The sequence below is a fragment of the Chionomys nivalis genome, chromosome 7 (assembly GCF_950005125.1).
Source record: "Chionomys nivalis chromosome 7, mChiNiv1.1, whole genome shotgun sequence".
In the NCBI taxonomy this organism is placed as follows: Eukaryota; Metazoa; Chordata; class Mammalia; order Rodentia; family Cricetidae; genus Chionomys; species Chionomys nivalis.
In genome coordinates, this window is record NC_080092.1 from 60,969,752 (window position 1) to 60,988,999 (window position 19,248).

Here is a 19,248-nt window from a genome sequence, read left to right on the forward strand (position 1 = left end):
TATTTTTGTGAGTTCAATCCATTTGCACTTTTCTGTTGCTTTGTTTTTTTGGAGAAGATGTTATAAAACCCAGCCTGTCCTTGAGTTTATTCTAAAGACAAGCAAGGCCTTGAATTTATGATCCCCTTGCCTCTGCCTCCAGACTGCTAAGATTACAGGTGTGAAATACCACACCTGACTGTTTACTTACACTTAATGTTTTTATTTTTTAAAAAATATTTAATTATCCCCCCTCTACAAATCTTGTACTGATTTTGCCTTGAAAAAAAAATTTAATTATTTATTAAGTATACAGTATTCTGTCTGCTTGTATGCCTGCAGGCCAGAAGAGGGCGCCAGACCTCATTACAGATGGTTGTGAGCCACCATGTGGTTGCTGGGAATTGAACTCAGGACCTTTGGAAGAGCAGGCAATGCTCTTAACCGCTGAGCCATCTCTCCAGCCCGCAGTCAGTGTTCTTAACTGCTGAGCCATCTCTCCAGCCCCCCTAGAGTTTTTTTTAATGTATGTGCTGGACTTAGAAACTTAGGTCCTCATGCTTGCAAGCACTTTAACTTACTGAGCCATCTCTCTAGCCCTTTGTTTTGGTTTTTATTGTATTTTATTTTTATTTATTTGGTTTTTTGGTTTTTCAAGGCAAGGTTTCTCTGTATAACAGCCCTGGCTTTTCTGGACCCTGTTTGTAGACCATGCTGGCTTTAACTCACAGAGATCCACCTGCCTCTGCCTCCTGAGTCCTGGGATTAAAGGTGCGCACTGCTGCCACCACCAGCTTTTTTATTTTATTTACTTACTTGTTTGTTTGTTTTGGTTTTGCAAGACAGGTTTTCTTTGTGTAGCCCTAGCTGTCCTGGAACTCGCTCTCTACACCCGGCTGGCCTACAACTCACAGAGATCTGCCTGCCTCTGCCTCCCTAGTGCTGAGATTAAAGATGTGTTCCACCGCCACCCAGCTGTTTTTATCTTTTGAATTACATGTACACATTTATTTATTTATTGGTGGTGTGGAGATCAGAGGACAACATGTAGCAGTCAGTTCTCTTCCACCCTGGTGGGGGGTGGGGGGGCACTGAACTCAGGTTGTCAGTTGAGCAGCAAGTTCTTCTCACTGGCCCTGCTTAGTTTTTAGACAGGATCACATATAGCCTAGGCATGTGCAGCCACACCCGGCTTGTATTTCTTTGTATTATATTTAATAGTTTATGATTCTAATTTTCCCAGGAACTTGGTTTTAGAAATTGTTTTTCTCAAATGAATATTTTTAGTTTCTACTACTCTTCAGTTATTGTTGTGTCCTGATAATGGCACAAGCAATTATTGTTACTTTCTCCATTCCAGATCCTGTGTTTTCAGGACCCATCAGCCATGCTCCTTCCCAGGGGAAGTTGCTAGTTTGTGTGTGCCCTTCTCCAGTCATAGTTCTGTTGGGATATTTGCTGTGCACATAGTCATATAAAACCAAAGGGAATAGACAATAAAAAAGAAAAATTTAAAAGTAATATGAAATTTTAAAAATTAATTCCTTGTCATTTTTCTCTTTAATTAGTTAAAAATTTAAACAGTTTTTCAGAATAGACTGAGCCATATTTTTTATTCAGTATAAGCTGGCAACTTTAACAAGCTCTCAAAAGATCAATATGGTAATAAAACATGGGAAAAAAATGTCCCGGTAGTGTATGTGATGGTGCTCACCCTCGCGCAGTAGAGTCAGATGTTCATACCAAAGGAATGACACCTGAAATGTGTCTGGCTGCCAAACACACACAAGAAAGTTCAAGGTTGTCCTTGCCTACATTGCAAATGTGAGGCCTACATCAGTTAAACAATAAGCCCTGGTGTAAACATCAAATAATAAATAAAAGATAGGCTTGAATCATTTCACTTAAGTATTTTTCAAGTAATGGACTACACTGTAATGAGGTGAGCACATGTGTGGAGAACAACAGAGTGAAGGTCAGATGTGTCAGGCAGGAGCACGTCTTCAGAATTTGTGTGTTCTTTCATACAGTCCATTTAAGATAAATTCGTCTAAGATTTGTCTTTATTAATTTTTTAGAAGGAAATAGCAGAAATATACCAGTTTGCTCTGAAGATGGCAGTGATCCAAAAATTAACTCTAAGAACAGCAGAAGGAACCGTATAGCCCTCCCCAAATGTGATACCGGCTGTGCAGAGGCTTTGTTTGGACTCAAAAACATTGCCTCCCCATCTCAAGACTTAATTTCATTTTTAAAGGTATTTTCCATATCTGTGTGAAATGTTGAATTCATGTTCCTGTCTATCTTACCAGGCTTCACCATACAATAATACCTGTGTTTTGAATATTGGTTCAACTTAAAATATACATAACATTTTCTAGATGTTAGATGTGAGATTTTAACTCATTTGATTGTGTTGATAAATGGTACATAGGCATAGCTTTAAAAGTGTAGTATGAAGGGCTGGAGAGATGGCTCAGCTGTTAAGAGCACTGGCTGCTTTTACAGAGGTCCTGAGTTCAATTCCCAGCAGCCACATGGTAATGCCCTCTTCTGGTTTTGCAGACATACATGCAGATAGAGCACTCATATACATAAAATAAATAAGTAAATCTTTTAAAAAAATAAATAAAAGATAGAGATACATAGGGACAAGTCTGTATTCCTAAGAGTGGGAATATGTCTAAACTAGGTTCTTAAAACATCTCTTTATTCAAAATTGCTTTTCAGCACAAGATCACAACCAAGGAAGAATGGCATAAATTCATCCAGCTCCTCACTGAATTCCACATGCAAAACATAGATCTATTATATAGTAATCTTGAATTCATCCTGCCATTGCCAGTCACTGTCATTCCAGAAGTCATTCCAGTGACTACCGAGGCCAGTGCACCAGGAAGCATGGAGAATCTTCCCAGGATGAAGTCAGAAGATCAGCCATTAAAAAAATCACAGAAAAGGAAACAGAAAAAGATGGTGACCCTGGATGACAGTGACTTATTTGACACCGGACTGGACTTTTCTGATGAACTGACTGGCTTAGCTCCTGTTCCTTCCTCAGCTTTAGAAGACCTCACAAGCAGAGACAGAGAAAGCAACCAAGAGACACAGACACATAACAAAGGTTTCACATCTGACTCTGTGCCTCGACCTCCTAAGACACCAGCAGAAAAGAAGTGTTCTATGCTCGTTTCTCACTGTTTAAATTCTCTCACTGAGTTCATGGAGAACATGTCCTTCTTAGATGCCGTTCTAACAGATGCAGGGGAACAGAATGAACTGGGTAGAAAGCCTTTTTGCTGGACAGGCGGAAAGGTTAAAAGTGGACTTTGTGATGAGTTTAGTATTGAGAGTAGAGATGGGTGGGTTCCTCAGAGATATGAAGAATTAAAAGCAACAGCAGAAGCTCTCAGCTTTACTAAATGTTCTTCTACCATTTCAAAAGCACTGGAGTCCTTGAATTCATGCAAGCACTTAGGAAGAGATGCAGTCAGTGAGCTCACTTTCTGTGTTTCACAAAGGTGCAGTGATGTATGCTTCCGCCAATCCGCAGCTAATCTGGAGTAAGTTTTATTTGTTACCTTCTGTTTTGTCAGTAATCAGTGGCAGGGGTTCTTCTTACTAATGTAAAATTCTGGGCTATTGATCATGGGGAACACTTAACGTTAATATAGCTTCTCCTATACATTGAGATTATTGAGATAACTAGCTTGAATGAGTGAGTGCGGTGGTGCATGACTTTAATCCCAATACTCCAAAGGCAGAGGCAGGTGGATATCAGAGTTCAAGGACAGCCAAGGCTACAAAGAGAAACCTTGTATCAGAAGAAAAAAAAAAATTTGGGAAACCGTTAGGTAACAGAAGAGTTCAGAGTTGTGACAGGTAAAAGGTCGCCATAAGATATGTGACACTACACACACACACGTATATAAATAAGTATATATATAAAAGATATGTGACACTAGGCATGGTGGCACATGTTGGTAATCAGAGCATTTGGGAGGTGGATGCAAAAGGATCAAGAGTTTGAAGCCAGGGGGCTGGAGAGATGGCTCAGTGGTTAAGAGCATTGCCTGCTCTTCCAAAGGTCCTGAGTTCAATTCCCAGCAACCACATGGTGGCTCACAACCATCTCTAATGAGGTCTGGTGCCCTCTTCTGGCCTGCAGGCATACACACAGAATATTGTATACATAATAAATAAATAAATATAAAAAAAAAAAGAAAAAAAAAAAAAGAGTTTGAAGCCAGCCCCAGCTACATGAGATCCTATCTGTAAACAAAAAGTGTCAATATGGAGTTGGATGTGGTGATGCAAGATTAATCCCAGCACTCAGAGACTGAGTTTGAAGTCTGGCTGAGCTACGTAGAGTTCTAGGCCAGTCTGGGCATATAGAGTGACTGATGCTGTTGACAGCAAATTAGAAGTGTCATTTGGTCTAGAAGCAGAACCACTAGCTAAATTTGGGGTTGTTACATTTTTATGTACAAATACAAAAAAAAAGTTATCCTTTCTCTTAATTTGTAGCAATACTGACAAGAGGATGGCAGTCATTAACAGAGTGCTTTCCAGTCGGTCTCTTCTGACTGTGGGTAATAAGCAAGCTAGTATAACTGACTACCTACCAACTCTTCGGAACATTTGTCGGACAGAGAAGCTAAAGGAACAAGGGAGAAATAAAAGAAGGTAAATGTCTAAAAAAAAAGTACTGTTTTAGGTAAATATGTCAAGACTAATAAATATGTTCATGGTAATGAAAATACTGCTATTAAATTGTTTTTATAATTTTGACAGGTTTCTGCACTACTTTGAAGGAATTCATCTTGATATCCCAGAAGAGGCTGTGACTGCTTTGGCCACAGACTTCCCTTGATGCTCCTCGTCTTCAGTGTCCTGTACAGATGATGTGGTCCTTAAGACACACGAGAATATGGTAACTTTAAAGAAGAGATTATTTCTCTTAATGTAAATTTCAAAACTTTGTATTTTTGTGGTTCAACTATTTAAAATGAAAAAAATTGGGTTATAAACTGTATATATGATTGTCATATTTTTTTCTGAATGTTTTGTATTACCTGTTTTTGCTTGGTTGGTATGCTTTCTCTGTGTGTAAGCCATTTGTAGATTTCTAAAGCTGTGTCAGTGCTGAGCTCATTTGTAATCTTCCCTTTCCTCGTTCCCTTCCTCTGCTCTTCAGCATCAGAGCTACGATAAATAGGAAACACCTAGCCTGCAGTCCCTAAAAGTTACACAGTATAAAACAGAGTTACATACAGAATAATTTTTAAATGTGCTAGGAATGAAGTTATGAATGGTTTGGAAAGGGTTGAACTTCCTCTTGCGTTTACATCTTGTGCCCTCCTCCAGCATGTTTTACCACTGAATCATTGAATCATTTGTGTTGGTAAAGTAAAGCATTCTGAATTCTAGTTTTCATAAACCTTTCCTATCACCCCATGTAGGTAGTCTTGTGCATTTTACCAATCATTGTACATTTTATATCATGTTTTCTTTATAAATGTAATGACATTAATTTATCTATTCTGGACAAGTTGTTGATGAAGAAATAATGAAGGCATCTACCATGGGGTTTAGGCCTAGCAGCTGTTTCCATTTAAGTTTGGTTTTGGGTTTTGTGGTGCTAAGGATAAACTCGGGGTCTTTTGTATTGTGGGCAAGTGTCCTATGTCTTAGTACATACAGAGTCTTGTTTTTGTAATTATTTGCCGTGCTACAGAACAAACCATGGCCTGTGCATTCTAGGACATGCTTCACCACTGAGCCAGACCCTCCCACCACGGCCTGTGCATTCTAGGGACATGCTTCACCACTGAGCCAGACCTTTCCACCCTGTTTTGGAGATGACAAGGTCTGGTTATAATGCTTATGCTGCCTCTAAACTACTTCCAGACTTACATGTTCCTCCTTTCTCAGCTTCCTGGGACTACGCAGGAATGTCATCAGTTTTTGTGTTTGGGGGGTTTGTTTGTTTGGTTTTTGTTTTGGGGCTTTTTTTGTAAGTATTTTTACTTCAGTGGCAAGATTTTAAAATGTCACATTTTACTTAATGTTATTTTTACAGTCAGATAATCAGGTATGTTTAAAATTGCTTCATATTATACATACTTGTATAATAACAATATTCAGGTACATTTTTTAATGAATTATATTTTTAACTCAAAAGTTAAGGATCCTAGTTTTGTACTTTTTTAAAGTATAGGTGCATACCTGTTTACAAATGTATGTGAAGATATGTTTTTACCTCTTGTTCAACCTACCTTTTTTGTATAATTAGCAAATTAATCTAATTAAAAGTTAAATCTAAAAGCTGTAAGTGGTATTTAAAGTTATTATCATCTTTTTTTTTTTTTTTTTTTGGTTTTTCGAGACAGGGTTTCTCTGTGGTTTTGGAGCCTGTCCTGGAACTAGCTCTGTAGACCAGGCTGGTCTCAAACTCACAGAGATCCGCCTACCTCTGCCTCCCGAGTGCTGGGATTAAAGGCGTGCGCCACCACCGCCCGGCTCAGTTATTATCATCTTAATGTACATTATATTGAATGCATTCAGATAAATGCTATTACTTAGGTTGTCAAACAAGAAAATATAGTCAAAGCTTTTTAAAGATTGTTTTTTCAGCCGGGCGGTGGTGGCGCACGTCTTTAATCCCAGCACTTGGGAGGCAGAGGCAGGCGGATCTCTGTGAGTTCGAGGCCAGCCTGGTCTACAAAGGGAGTTCCAGGACAGGCTCCAAAGCTACAGAGAAACCCTGTCTCAAAAAAAAAAAAAAAGATTGTTTTTTCACATATATGTTTTGCCAGCATGTACGTATGTGCACCACATGCTTGCATGCTTGCAGTACTCAAGGAGACCAGAAGAGGCCATTGGATACTCTGGAACGAATTAAGGATGGTTGTGAGCTGCCTACCTTGTGAGGGTTGGGAACTGTACCCTGGACCCCTCCAAGGACAGCAAGTGCTCTTAATTGCTGAGCCATCTCTCCAGGTCCTGAAGCTTTCTTTTCTTTTTCTTTTTTTTTTTTGTTTTGTTTTGTTTTGTTTTTCGAGACAGGTTTTCTCTGTGGCTTTGGAGCCTGTCCTGGAACTAGCTCTTGTAGACCAGGCTGGCCTCGAACTCACAGAGATCCGCCTGTCTCTGCCTCCCAAGTGCTGGGATTAAAGACATGCGCCACCACCGCCTGGCTCCTGAAGCTTTCAAATGTCTGTATCTGTGTTGCCGTGCAGTGTCTACTGGAGCTGCTTAGTGTTGGCCAGGTGTTTTATTATTAGGGACTCTGACCATCTCAACAACTGATGAACCAATATAAAATAATTACATAAAATTGTTCAAGTTATCCAGACTCCCTCCTTAACTAGCACATGGCTGTGTGGAGTTTGTTGCTTGATAGAAGATTTTTTCCCATACCTAGGCAAGCAGTTTACTACCAGCCTACAGCCCCAACCTGACCGCCTGGATTTTTTTTTCCCTTTTTTTGGGGGTGAGTGAGGGCAGAGAATTTGGGACAGAATTTCACTATAGTCCCAAACTGACCTCACACAATCTTACTGCTTGTCTTGAGTGCAAAGGTTACAGGTGGAACCGTCCGCTCAGCTTGTTCTTCCTCTTACTAATTTTTTAATTTATTTATTTCGGGGATTTTATTCCAGATAGGGTTTCTCTATGTAGCTTTGGCTGTTCTAGAATTCACTCTGTAGACCAATCTGGTCCCAAATTCCAGAAGTTACTGTCTCTGCCTCCCAAGTGGGTTTAAAGGCATGTGTCACTATAGTCCATCCTAAATTTATTTTTTCAAACAGTTGCTTTATTTTTTTTTTTCTATGTGTAAGTGTATATGCAGGAGCCCAAGGAGACCAAACACACACACAGGTCTCTGGACCTGAACCTGTGAGCACCTGCAGTGGGGGTAGGAGCCAAACTAGGGCCCTCTGGAAAAGCATAAGTGCTGTTAATGGCCTGGTACTTGCCTTTAAATGGGGGTAACGTTTGGTTATGTGGGTTGCATAACTTAAACACAGAAGGCACAAAATTTCATAAAATATTTATTGATTTGGTCTTGGCTCATGATTACTACTTCACAACCAAAAACCTCATTTTATAAACATAGAAAATATACTCAAAATGTTTTCTTCTCCACTAACATGGAGGATGGGAACAGTTGGTTTAATAAATTAATATAACCTAGAGCAAGTGCATTAACATCTGTGCTCTGGGCCTCTGCCAAAAGCTAACTCGTGAAAGGCGACAGCTTGTAACAGTGAATCGTATAACTCTTCGATGTGGTGTGTGTCCTTCAGGATCTTCTGTCTGTACTGCACTACTCGCTCCTGTGGGAAGAACACCCGAGGCTCCTCCTTCAGCACAGACTGGGAGAGGAGCTGCTTCACTAGCTGGCGCCCACTAGTCCTTGTGTCCCCGATCATCAGGTCAAAGTACTTGCCCACAGCATTCCGATTCATGCTCAGCACCCTGTGCTGGCCATCCTTGGCGAAAGTGTTGTTGAGTAAGGCATACAGCATGGCTTCTGTGATAAGAAAGTGCAGCAGTATAGGAAACAGAGACGTGTTCTGAATGGAAGGGCCTGATTTTTCCAAAATGTAGAGATCTGCTTTAGGCATCTTTGAAATGACTGAAGAAATCTTAAAAATAAAAAAAAAATAAAAAAAAAAATCAGCCGGGCGGTGGTGGCGCATGCCTTTAATCCCAGCACTCAGGAGGCAGAGACAGGCGGATCTCTGTGAGTTCGAGACTAGCCTGGTCTACAAGAGCTAGTTCCAGGACAGGCTCCAAAGCCACAGAGAAACCCTGTCTCGAAAAACCAAAAAAAAAAATTAGAGATAACTATGTTTCGTGTTTGTCCCATTTCTGACAACTCTGAAATAACAAAAGCTTCTCAGGAAGAAGCTAAGATGAGCTCTTGTCCTCACAGTCTGTCATTCCTACCGTCTGTACTGGCTTCAGGATTCAGCCATCTGAAATGTTCTGAGATGGAGTGAAGGATTGGCACTAGCCAGGAACCTCTTCTGGTGGCTAGGTGCTGGCCAAGGCCTCTTGGAGTGATATTTTGTGTTTTAAAAATAAGCTTGCCTGGGGCTGGAGAGATGGCTCAGTGGTTAAGAGTATTGCCTGCTCTTCCAAAGGTCCTGAGTTCAATTTCCAGCAACCACATGGTGGCTCACAACCATCTGTAATGAGGTCTGGTGCCCTCTTTTGGCCTTCAGGCATACATGCAGAAAGAATATTGTATACATAATAAATAAATAAATATAGCAGGAATGGTGGCACACACCTTTAATCCTAGGACTTGGGAAACAGAGGCAGGAGGATCTCTGTTAGTTCAAGGCCACCTTGGGTTTCACAGAATTGTCTAAAAGAAGCAGAGCTCACACAAAGGCACATGGGATCACACGCCTTTCATCCCAGCACTAGGGAGGTGGAGACAGGAGTGATGTGGCTGGGTGGAGAGAGGAATATAAGGGGGAGGAGAAGCTCATTGCAGTCTAGAGATGCAGTCTGAGCTTTGGTAGAGATAGGATCGCCTCCTTTGGTCTGAGCATTGGTAGAGGTCAGCTAATGGCTAGCTGCTCTGCTTCTCTGATCTTCAGCATTTTTTTTTTTTTTTTTTTGGTTTTTCAAGACAGGGTATCTCTGTAACTTTGGAGCCTGTCCTAGAACTAGCTCTTGTAGACCAGGCTGGCCTCGAACTCACAGAGCCTCTGCCTCCCGAGTGCTGGGATTAAAGGCATGCGCCACCACTGCCTGGCTGATCTTCAGCATTAACCCCTATGTCTCTGGGTTTTTATTATTAGTACCAATTAGAATTCAGTACAGTTTCTTGTTATCGTGTATTCACCAAAATAGCAATTCCTGCCTATTTCACTTCTTTAACACTTGAAGGAGACAAAAGACTGAATTTAAAGAAAAGGTTTCTAAAAATTCTTAAATCCAATAATAAACTACAATAGTAATAAAAAATTGCCCCAAAGACCAGCTTCACTGTTTTTCGTTTTCTTTTACGTTCCTTTAGAAACTGCCAGTCTAAACGGTACAAGAAACTATGTCGGAATGCACAACACAGAAAACTAGGAGCAAGCTGGGCGGTGGTGGCGCACGCCTTTAATCCCAGCACTCGGGAGGCAGAGGCAGGCAGATCTCTGTGAGTTTGAGGCCAGCCTGGTCTATAAGAGCTAGTCCCAGGACAGGCTCCAAAACCACAGAGAAACCCTGTCTCGAAAAACCAAAAAAAAAAAAAAAAAGAAAACTAGGAGCAAGGACTAGCCATTGCCTTACCTCTTCCAGATAGACACATGAGGGGTATATTCTGTTCGTTAGTTTCCAACACTCAGTCTGCTGCCAGTCCAGCACTGTAGGTTTCCGGTCAAGGTGAGTCCATGCAATTCTCCGAGTACCAAAAACAATAGACACCATGCTATTAACTTCCTAAAGGAAAAGGGTAGTTTGATTACAGTGTAAATATCTTAAATCTATAAACAATAGACACGATACTATTAACTTCCTAAGGAATACAAACTAAAAAAAAAAAAAACTCAGTTTATTTACAAGCTGGGTGTAGTGGTGCACGTCTTTAATCCCAGCACTCAGGAGGCGGAGGCCTATGGATCTCTCTGAGTTCAAGGCCAATCTGGTCTACACAGTGAGTTGTAGGACAGCCATGGCTACATAGAGAAAGCCCTGTCTCAAAAAAAAAAATTGTTTTTGTGTGTGTGCATGTGCTCGCATCCTCTCCGGGACGCCTTAGCTTCCCTTGATGGGCTGTGTTCTCTAAAATGAAAGGAACCCTTTCCAAGTTGCTTTTGGTCATGATGTTTTAGCACAGCAACAGAAAGCAAAGTAAGACACTCTGCTTCAAAAACAAAGCAAGGTTGGACCAGCAAGATTGCTTGGTGGGTAAGGACGACCGCCACCAAGTCTGACATCCTTAGTTCAAGTCTTATAATCCACAAGGTAGATCCAGTCAGCTGACTCTCCCAAGTTGTCCTCTGGCTTCCACTATGGAAGGGACACACAAATAAAAATGCAATTCAATTTTAAAAACAAATCACAAGATAGCAGCACAAGGAGGAACACCACCTGAAGTTCTCTTTGACACACATGTACTCTGCCACATACACACACGCATACATAAAAATTACACAGGGTGGGGCCTGGAGAGATTACACTGGCTGCTGTTCCGGAGGTCTTGAGTTCAATTTCCAGCAACCACATGGTGGCTCACAACCATCTGTAATGAGATCTGGTGCCCTCTTCTGGGCACACATGCAGGTAGAACACTACCTAATAAATATTACAAAAAAAACCCCAACAAATTTAAACAGGGTGGTAAGACAACTTAGTGGAAAAAGTCAATAACCTGAGCTCAATCTCGGGGACCCATATGGTGGAAGGAAAAAAAACTAATTCAGATTATTGTCTGACCGTCCACACACACTCCCTGAAGCATCCATACACACCAGAAATAAACGCAGCAGAAAAAATATATATATATAATGAAATAAAGACCTGGCTTACTGTGCATGGACGTTACTATACCACCTGCACAGAGCCCTTCTCTAGACAACAGATTGTTAGTTTTTAGTTGATTTAACTGTTTTGGTATGTGGGTGTTTAGTGCTCTGGGTGTGGTGTATGTACATGGGTATTGTGCGGGGTGTGTATGTGTGTGAAGGTGAGTGCCACTGCACTCAGCTCAATACGTAATTTTAAATTATGCTACAGAGACTGCCACAATGCTCCAGAGGCACTCCTTCGCCAACCCATCTTCACAGCTTAATTTCCCAATGTACCTTCCTAACACAGTTGCATACCTGCCTAACCGTCCTCCTATAAACCTTGTATAACATGCAAATCTGTTAATCCCTGCACGAGAGAGGCAGTGCATAAGTTTGTGCTTGGAGGATCATCAAAAGTTTGAGTTAACAGAGTTCAAAACCAGTCTAAACAGAATAAGACCCTGTCTCACAATAAAAATAAATAAATAAATAAAATAAAAAATAGCAGGGCAGTGGTGGCTCATACCTTTAATCCCAGCACCCAGAAGGCAGAGACAGACGGACCATGAGCTTGAGGGGCTACACAGGAGTATTGTCTCAAAGAATATTAATAATAAAAATAGGGGTCAGTGCCAGGCCATGGTGGCATATGTCTTTAATGCCAGCACTTGGGAGGCAGAGGCAGGCAGATCTCTGTTAGTTTCAGGCCAGCCTGGTCTACAGAGTGACTTCAAGGACAGCCAGGGCTACACAGAGAAACCCTGTCTCAAAAATCAAAACAACCCGGTGGGAGGGAGGGGGGCAGTAAGATCCACCGAGACTGACAACCTGAGTTCTGTCTGGGACTCAAACATGTCCTACGGCATGAGCACCCATACACATACATTATACACACCCACACATAAACAATTACAAAGGTAATTAAAATTAATCCAACCGTGTATACACATACTTCTTGCTATTCATGTTTTCTATCTGAACGTCCTCTTTTTCCCACCTGCCTAATTTTCTCTCTTCCAAATTGAGTTCTCAGTAAACTTCCCCCAAGTTCTACCTCACAGCGTTCCCTCCGACTTGCTTCCTGTCTGCACCTTTTGTTTTGTACACAGACCTTCTATTAGTATGAGTGCTCTATTCCTAACTAAACCGAAAGCATCTTTTTCTGCGCCAGTAAGACAGTTCAGAGGCTTAAAGCACTCACACCCAAGCCTGACAAGGACCCACACGGCAGAAGGAAAGCACAGACCCTTGAAAGGTGTCCTCTGACCTAATTAAAAACAAAAACCAAACAAACGTGTCTCTAACCCACTACTGGGAAGAGCACTTTCAGAGTGAGTTCTCAGAGTAGGTGGCGGGGGAGGATGCACCTTAAGTCTCTCTCTCTCTACGGCTGGCTTGACGAATTTTCTCAGCAGCCACCTTTCCTGTGACTTTTCTTTCCTTCCATTCTCTGAACAAAGAATAGAGTTACAAACTTGAACCGCAGTTTTATACTGGATGAAGGGCACATCTATCAAACTCTCCAAGCTCTGAAATGGCCCAAACTTCTTCCTGTGTTGTACAATATTGATGGACTTTCTTCCACGAAGCAATCTGAAAGCTTCCAGTTCTTTATCAGAAGCTGTATTCAACACATGCAAGACAGAAGCCTGCTGTTCCGGGGAGAAGAGCTTGTCCAGGGCATCCCCAGGTTCCTTTCCATTTGTATCGGAAACGACACTAGCAACAATCTTCTCCGGTGCAGTAGATTTTCTCCGACAGCAGGTATTTAGGACTGGAGGCAGGAATGAGTACTCTGGGGTTGGAAGGCAGCTCCATCTCCCTAAAAGGAAATTTAAATTGAGATGGTATCCTTTGAGTGTTAATTTCCAAGCTTCTGCAGCCATACAGACTTGCACATAAACCATATCATCACAGAGAACTGTCTTTTAAAGAAGTGCAAAGCCGGTGGTAGTGATGGTTATGCACATCTTTAATCCCAGCACTAGGGAGGCGGAAGCAGGAGGATCTCTCAGTTCAAGAACAGTCTGGTCTACAGAGTGTTGGTATGGGACAGCCAGGGCTACACAGAGAAACTCTGATCAAAAACAAATAAAACATAAAGAGTAGTTTTAGAATGATAGTTTGTTTGTTTTTTTGAGAGAGGGTTTCTCTGTGGCTTGAAGCCTGTCCTGGAACTAGCTCTTTATAGACCAGGCTGGTCTCGAACTCACGGAGATCCGCCTGCCTCTGCCTCCAAAGTGCTGGGATTAGAGGTGTGCACAACCACGACCCAGCTATTTGAGGTTTTTTTGTCTGATTTTGGTTACTCGTGATTTTGGGGGGTGTTTTTGTTTGTTCTTATGAGACAGGGTCTCACCAGAAGGTCCAGACGGGCCTCAAATTCAATGTGTAAATCAGGATGGACTTGAGTTCACAATAATCTACCTGTACCATGGAAGCCACTGCTACAGAGGCCCTGACTCAAGGAAGAAGTTGTACAAGTCTAGCATTGTAACCACATGTCTCTAATCTTAGCAACTGATGGGCAGAGACAGGAGAATCAGATTCCAGGCAAGACTCCGTAAGTTTGCCACCAGTCCAGTCTACATAAGACCTTGTCTCTAAAAAATAAATTAGTGGGGGCTGGAGAGATGGCTCAGAGGTTAAGAGCATGGCCTGCTCTTCCAAAGGTCCTGAGTTCAATTCCCGGCAACCACATGGTGGCTCACAACCATCTGTAATGAGGTCTGGTGTCCTCTTCTGGCCTGCAGACATACACACAGACAGAATATTGTATACATAATAAATAAATAAATATTTAAAAAAAACCAAAAAAAAATAAATAAATTAGTTAAAATAAAAAAACTGTAGTTTGCAGGTATAGTGGACCTTGAATCCCAGCATTTGAGAGGCACAGATAGGCAGACCTCTGTGAAAGGGGACTTAGCTAGCAAGGCCATTATTTCTATCTCTAGTATCACTTCATTTTAATCAAAATTATTCCAAATGTCTTTGATATTTCTGGTATTTATAATTTCCCCCCTTTGATTTTTTTGAGACAAGGTTTCTCTCTGTAGCCCCGGCTGTTCTGGGACTAGCTCTGTAGACCAGGTTGGCCTCAAACTCAGAGATTCACCTGCCTCTGCCTCTCATGTGAATTAAGGGCATGTGCCACCATCGCCCAACAAGAGATCTTTTTTTTTTTTTTGTAACATCGCTTAAGATTTATCTCCATGTCCATTTTCACTAGTTTCTCATCTGATGGCACGAAAGAAAATTCAGTTTTCTACATTTATCATAAATGTTTTAGCTGGTCAGGAGTGGTGATCCTCGCTTGTAATCCTAGGACTGGGGAGGTGGAGGCAGATCAGGATTAGGGTCCTCAACTACATAGTGAGTTCCAGGCCAGCTTAGGCAACGTGGAGCTTTGTCTCGGGCGGGCGGGGGTTGGTGGTATTAACTAAATGATAGAGGGGGGTTATTTTGTTCTACACACTTCCTACATGACTGCAAGCAAAGCATACACCATGCAATGGGTAACTTTGTAAAACAGTGGGAAGTCACTTTGACACAGCGGCCACAGGAAAGGAATGCAGCCAGAGGCACGCTATTGTTAGTGTCTGAATCCCAGCCCGGGAAGCGGTGCATGCAGACCTTGAGCCACAGAAGCACCCGGGCTCTAGAGCGGGAACGCCCCTCAGCTCCCCAACAACTCCACGTGGGAGAACCAGACACGGGACAGGAAAGAAACACTCCAGATCACAGGCTAATGGCACGTAAGCAATCAACCTCGTGTCCGGGAACCCTACCTCTGGCCTTGATGAGGCAAGCAAGGTTACTCCTCCAAGCCATCTCCAGGTTCTCTCCCTTTTGTTTTCCTCCACCAGCTTCCGGTTGAATGTGTTCTAACTAAAAGTGCTCCACTGGGGCTGGGCAAAAGGGTTCCGGCGGAAGAGACGGTCCGAGGACCAGCCTCCGGTAGCCGCCAAGGAGGGCTCAGTGATTGATGGCTGAGAGTCTGAGAACGCGGGGTCAGGATCTCCGAGAAGGAACGGACTAGATCAGGGTTAGTCCTGCTTTGGGGCGAGGCATTTCTGGATTCCCGAACACACGGAGACAGTCTGGGGCGGACCGTGGGGAGCCTGTACACAGATACCCTGTGCCGAGTTAAGAGAAGTAACTAGGAGACGTTCACGGGAAAGAGAGAGGTCGACGAACGAGATCACTTTGACGCTGGGCTTTGTTGGCCCTATGAGAAAGACGGAGGCGGTGAATCTGGAGGGAGCCACATTCGGTTCTTGTAATGCGGAATGAAACAGTTGGAAAAAGACTGGCAGGACGCCTGCTTTTTAGTTGCAAAGCCAGATTGTAGGAGTTTCTGGGGGAAAAAAGGGGCGTGGGGCATGATCTTGCCTTTGCAGAATGAACAGTGGGAAATGAAACTTGGGAGGTGGAAGAAAAGTGGAAAGAAAAGGATTTTTGCTAGAAGAGGGGGCAAGGTACTTTATTCGCCTTTTTTTTTTTTCTTTTTCGAGACAGGGTTTCTCCGTAGCTTTTGGTTCCTGTCCTGGAACTAGCTCTTGTAGACCAGGCTGGCCTCGAACTCCCAGAGATCCGCCTGCCTCTGCCTCCCGAGTGCTGGGATTAGAGGCGTGCGCCACCACCGCCCGGCTGCCTCTTTTTTTTTTTTTTTTTAAATAGGCTTTCAGGAGGAAGGAAATAGGTTTGTTTTTATATTAGACGTGGTAGCTAACCTGCAATCCTGCACTTAGGAGGAGGAGAATTGCTGTGAGTTTGAATCCAGCCTGGCCTATATGGTGACTTTGAAACCATCCTAGACTACAGAGTGAAACCCTGTCTCAAAAGACAACGACCCAAATATTTTCACAACTCAGCCTTTCTGGAGGACCTAGCTTTGGCTCCCAGCACCCACATTGCCAGCTCACAACCATCAATAATTCCTGTTCCCAGGTATCCGATACTCTCTTCTGACCTTCACAAGCACCAGGCACGTATGTGGTACACAGACATACATGTAATATAAAGTAAGTCTAAAACAGAAGTTATTCATAAGAGAGCCTGGTGTGGTGGCAGACTCCTGCAATCAAACACGGGTTCCAGGTCGGACTGCTACATAACAAGCTCTTGCCTTTTTAAATTTTTTTTTTAATTGATTGGTTTTTATTTTATGTCTGTTGGTGTTTTGACTACGTGTATGCTTCTGTGAGGATGTCAGATTCTCTGGAACTGGAATTGTCTACAGTTGTGAGCTGCTGTGTGGGTGCTGGGAATTGAAACCGGGTCATCTGTAAAAATAACCAGTGCTTTTTTTGGTTTTTCGAGAGAGGTTTTTCTCTGTAACTTGAGCCTGTCCTGTAACTAGCTCTTGTAGACCAGGCTGGCCTCGAACTCACAGAGATCCACCCTCACCTGCCTCGCAAGTGCTGGGATTAAAGGCGTGTGCCACCACTGCCTGATCCTAACCTTAACTCTTTTTTTTTTTTTTTTTTTTGGTTTTTCGAGAACCTTAACTCTTAACTGCTGAACTATCTCTTCTCCAGACCCAACAAGATCTTGTCATAAAAAACAAACAAACAAACAAAAAGAGGCAGGACAGAAAACTCAGTCAACAGGGAACACTTTTAATCCCAGCACCCTGGAGACGTTCACACAATCTTCTCATAAGGACAGCAGGCACGCTGGAATGGCATTCTAATTTTTTAATTAATAGACTGGTGAGATGGTTCACTGAGCGATGGGTCTTGCCACCAAGTCTGGTGACCTGAATTTGATTCCTGGCACTCCCATGGTAGCAGGTGAGAACCAAGGCCGATAAATTGTCTTCAGACCTTGCATGCATAGTATTTATGTGCACAATCCAGTTACAAATAAAATAATGAATTTGAAAATATAAAACCTCTTGCAGAGGACCGGAGTTCTCTCTCCAGCATTAGCGTTAGGCAGGTCACAGCCAACTGGAACTCTAATTTCAAGGGCTCCTCTAGCCTCCTTGTACACCTGCCCTCATGGGCACCCCCCCACACACACACACAATTTAAAAATTATATTTTTAAGGGATTAAAAATAAATAAATTTTTGTTTTTAAAAAACTTTCAATCCAGCTGGGCAGTGGCGGTGCATGCCTTTAATCCCAGCACTCAGGAGGCAGAGGTAGATGGATCTCTGTGAGTTTGAGAACAGCCTGGTCTACAAGAATTAGTTCCAGGACAGGCACCAAAGCTACAGAGAAACCCTGCCTTGAAAAAGCAAAAGAAAGAGAAAACAAAAAACTTCCAATCCAGGAAGAAATGACTACCTTTTCACTCCAGAACGTAATGGTGTTATATTTGAATTACATCCTTCAAAAAAGATATATTAAAATCTTGATTCCTAGTACCTCAGAATTTGACCTTATTTGGAAACAAGGTCACTGTCGAAGACAGTCGTTAAATTAAGGTGGATGCCAGGGTGTGAATAGCTCTTGTCTGGCACATGTGAGGCTCCAGATTCAAGCCCCAGCACTACACATTCAGAACAATGAAAGTGACTGTGGGACACAGCTCCAGGTACTCCGATGGCTGAAGCGAGAGGATCCCCTGAGCCCAGAAGTTGAAGGGCACCCTGGGCAGCATAGTCAGACCCTATCTCAGAACACCTCCTCCCCCACAATGAGTGGCCCTTCCAGCATGCCTGCTGTCCTTAGGAGATGTCTGTGCGAACGCCTGGTGATGATGGACTGACATGTACGTGCTGAGGAAGACGGTCGGCACCTGGAGGTCAGAGAGAGGCATGTAACAGGTTTCCTGCAGAGTCCTCAGAAGGAACCGACCGCACCGGCATTCTGAGCGCAGGTTCTAGCTCCTGGACTGGGAGAGAATGAATCCTCAGGGTTCGCTTCAGCAGCTCTCTGACCTTTGCACATGAAATGATACCGAGGAGACCTGGTGGAGCTCTGAGAGATGTCGCAGCTGAGCAAAACCCAACTTTGCATTGCCAGCATAGAGTTTCCTCTCTGCGCCTCAGCTTCCTCATGTGTAACTTGGAGACTGAAGTCCCCGCCTCCCAGAACTGCTAACATTGACAGGAGCCTGGATGCAGAGAACCTGAGTACCATATGGGCTCAGGGAGTGCCAGTTGACCCACCACAATGTCACTGGATCTTCAGAACTCATGATTAACGGCTTGAGAGGAAATGTCCTCGTCAGGGTTGTACTTTGACCAGAGACTGGAGGTGGCAGGGCAAGAGACAACCAAGTACTCATAATTCACTGCAAACCAGAACTGGGATGTTCAAAACGAAAGCGGTCACCTTCCTCCTGAAATCAGCTCCTTCTCATTTCCCTCTTTTTATTTCCAGATAGTTGTCCTTGGAACAAATTAATTTTGTTTGTAGACATCTTAAAAATTAGTTCCCCAGAGCCAGATGTGGTGGTGCGCAGGTAGGAGGATTATAAGGTCAAGGTCATCTTGGCCATTGGTAAAACCCTGGCTGAGGTGTGTGTAGCTCTTGTCTGTTGTGAATGAGGCTCTGGATTCCAGTACTGCACAATCAAAAGAGTGAAAGTGTCAAATGACCTGATCCCAGGTCTTAAAGAACCAAGGCCGGTAAGATGATGGCACAGCAGGTAAAGGCACCTGCCGCTAGTTCTGACAGCCTAGGTTCAGTCCTTAGAAGCCATGTGGCATGTTATTCTCTGACTTCCACACATGCATCAGCACACAAGTGTGTGTGTATAAATATATGCATACATACATGCAGAAA

The 19,248-nt window shown here is 42.9% G+C and overlaps 2 protein-coding genes across 2 annotated transcripts in view; one reads left to right on the plus strand and one right to left on the minus strand.

Annotated features, from left to right (window-relative positions):
• The window catches only part of Atad5 (ATPase family AAA domain containing 5), a 54,562-nt gene extending 48,355 nt beyond the window's left edge, over nt 1-6,207 (plus strand). Inside the window, exons 20-23 of the mRNA XM_057776680.1 lie at nt 2,058-2,236; nt 2,710-3,542; nt 4,507-4,665; nt 4,774-6,207. Coding sequence (XP_057632663.1) covers nt 2,058-2,236; nt 2,710-3,542; nt 4,507-4,665; nt 4,774-4,852 — 1,250 coding nt within the window. The 3' untranslated portion in view covers nt 4,853-6,207. The remainder of the gene's footprint in view (nt 1-2,057; nt 2,237-2,709; nt 3,543-4,506; nt 4,666-4,773) is intronic.
• Nucleotides 6,208-8,060: 1,853 nt separating this feature from the next.
• Tefm (transcription elongation factor, mitochondrial) lies at nt 8,061-15,359 on the minus strand. Its single transcript, XM_057775494.1, has 4 exons — nt 15,296-15,359; nt 12,872-13,326; nt 10,285-10,434; nt 8,061-8,633 (listed from the first exon to the last, which is right to left on the minus strand). Exons 1-4 carry the CDS (start codon nt 15,336-15,338, stop codon nt 8,190-8,192), a joined length of 1,092 nt encoding a protein of 363 aa, XP_057631477.1. The 5' UTR covers nt 15,339-15,359; the 3' UTR covers nt 8,061-8,189.
• Between the last annotated feature and the right edge of the window lie 3,889 nt (nt 15,360-19,248).

What these genes read in the sequence shown, in the direction of transcription:
- Tefm (XM_057775494.1), bottom strand. Translation starts at nt 15,338, where the DNA reads ATGGCTTGGAGGAGTAACCTTGCTTGCCTCATCAAGGCCAGAG. An exon ending in TTGCCTCATCAAGGCCAGAG is followed by an intron (nt 13,327 to 15,295) that starts GTAGGGTTCCCG and finishes ATTTCCTTTTAG; the next exon opens with GGAGATGGAGCTGCCTTCCA. An exon ending in TAGAGAGAGAGAGACTTAAG is followed by an intron (nt 10,435 to 12,871) that starts GTGCATCCTCCC and finishes CTTTTCCTTTAG; the next exon opens with GAAGTTAATAGCATGGTGTC.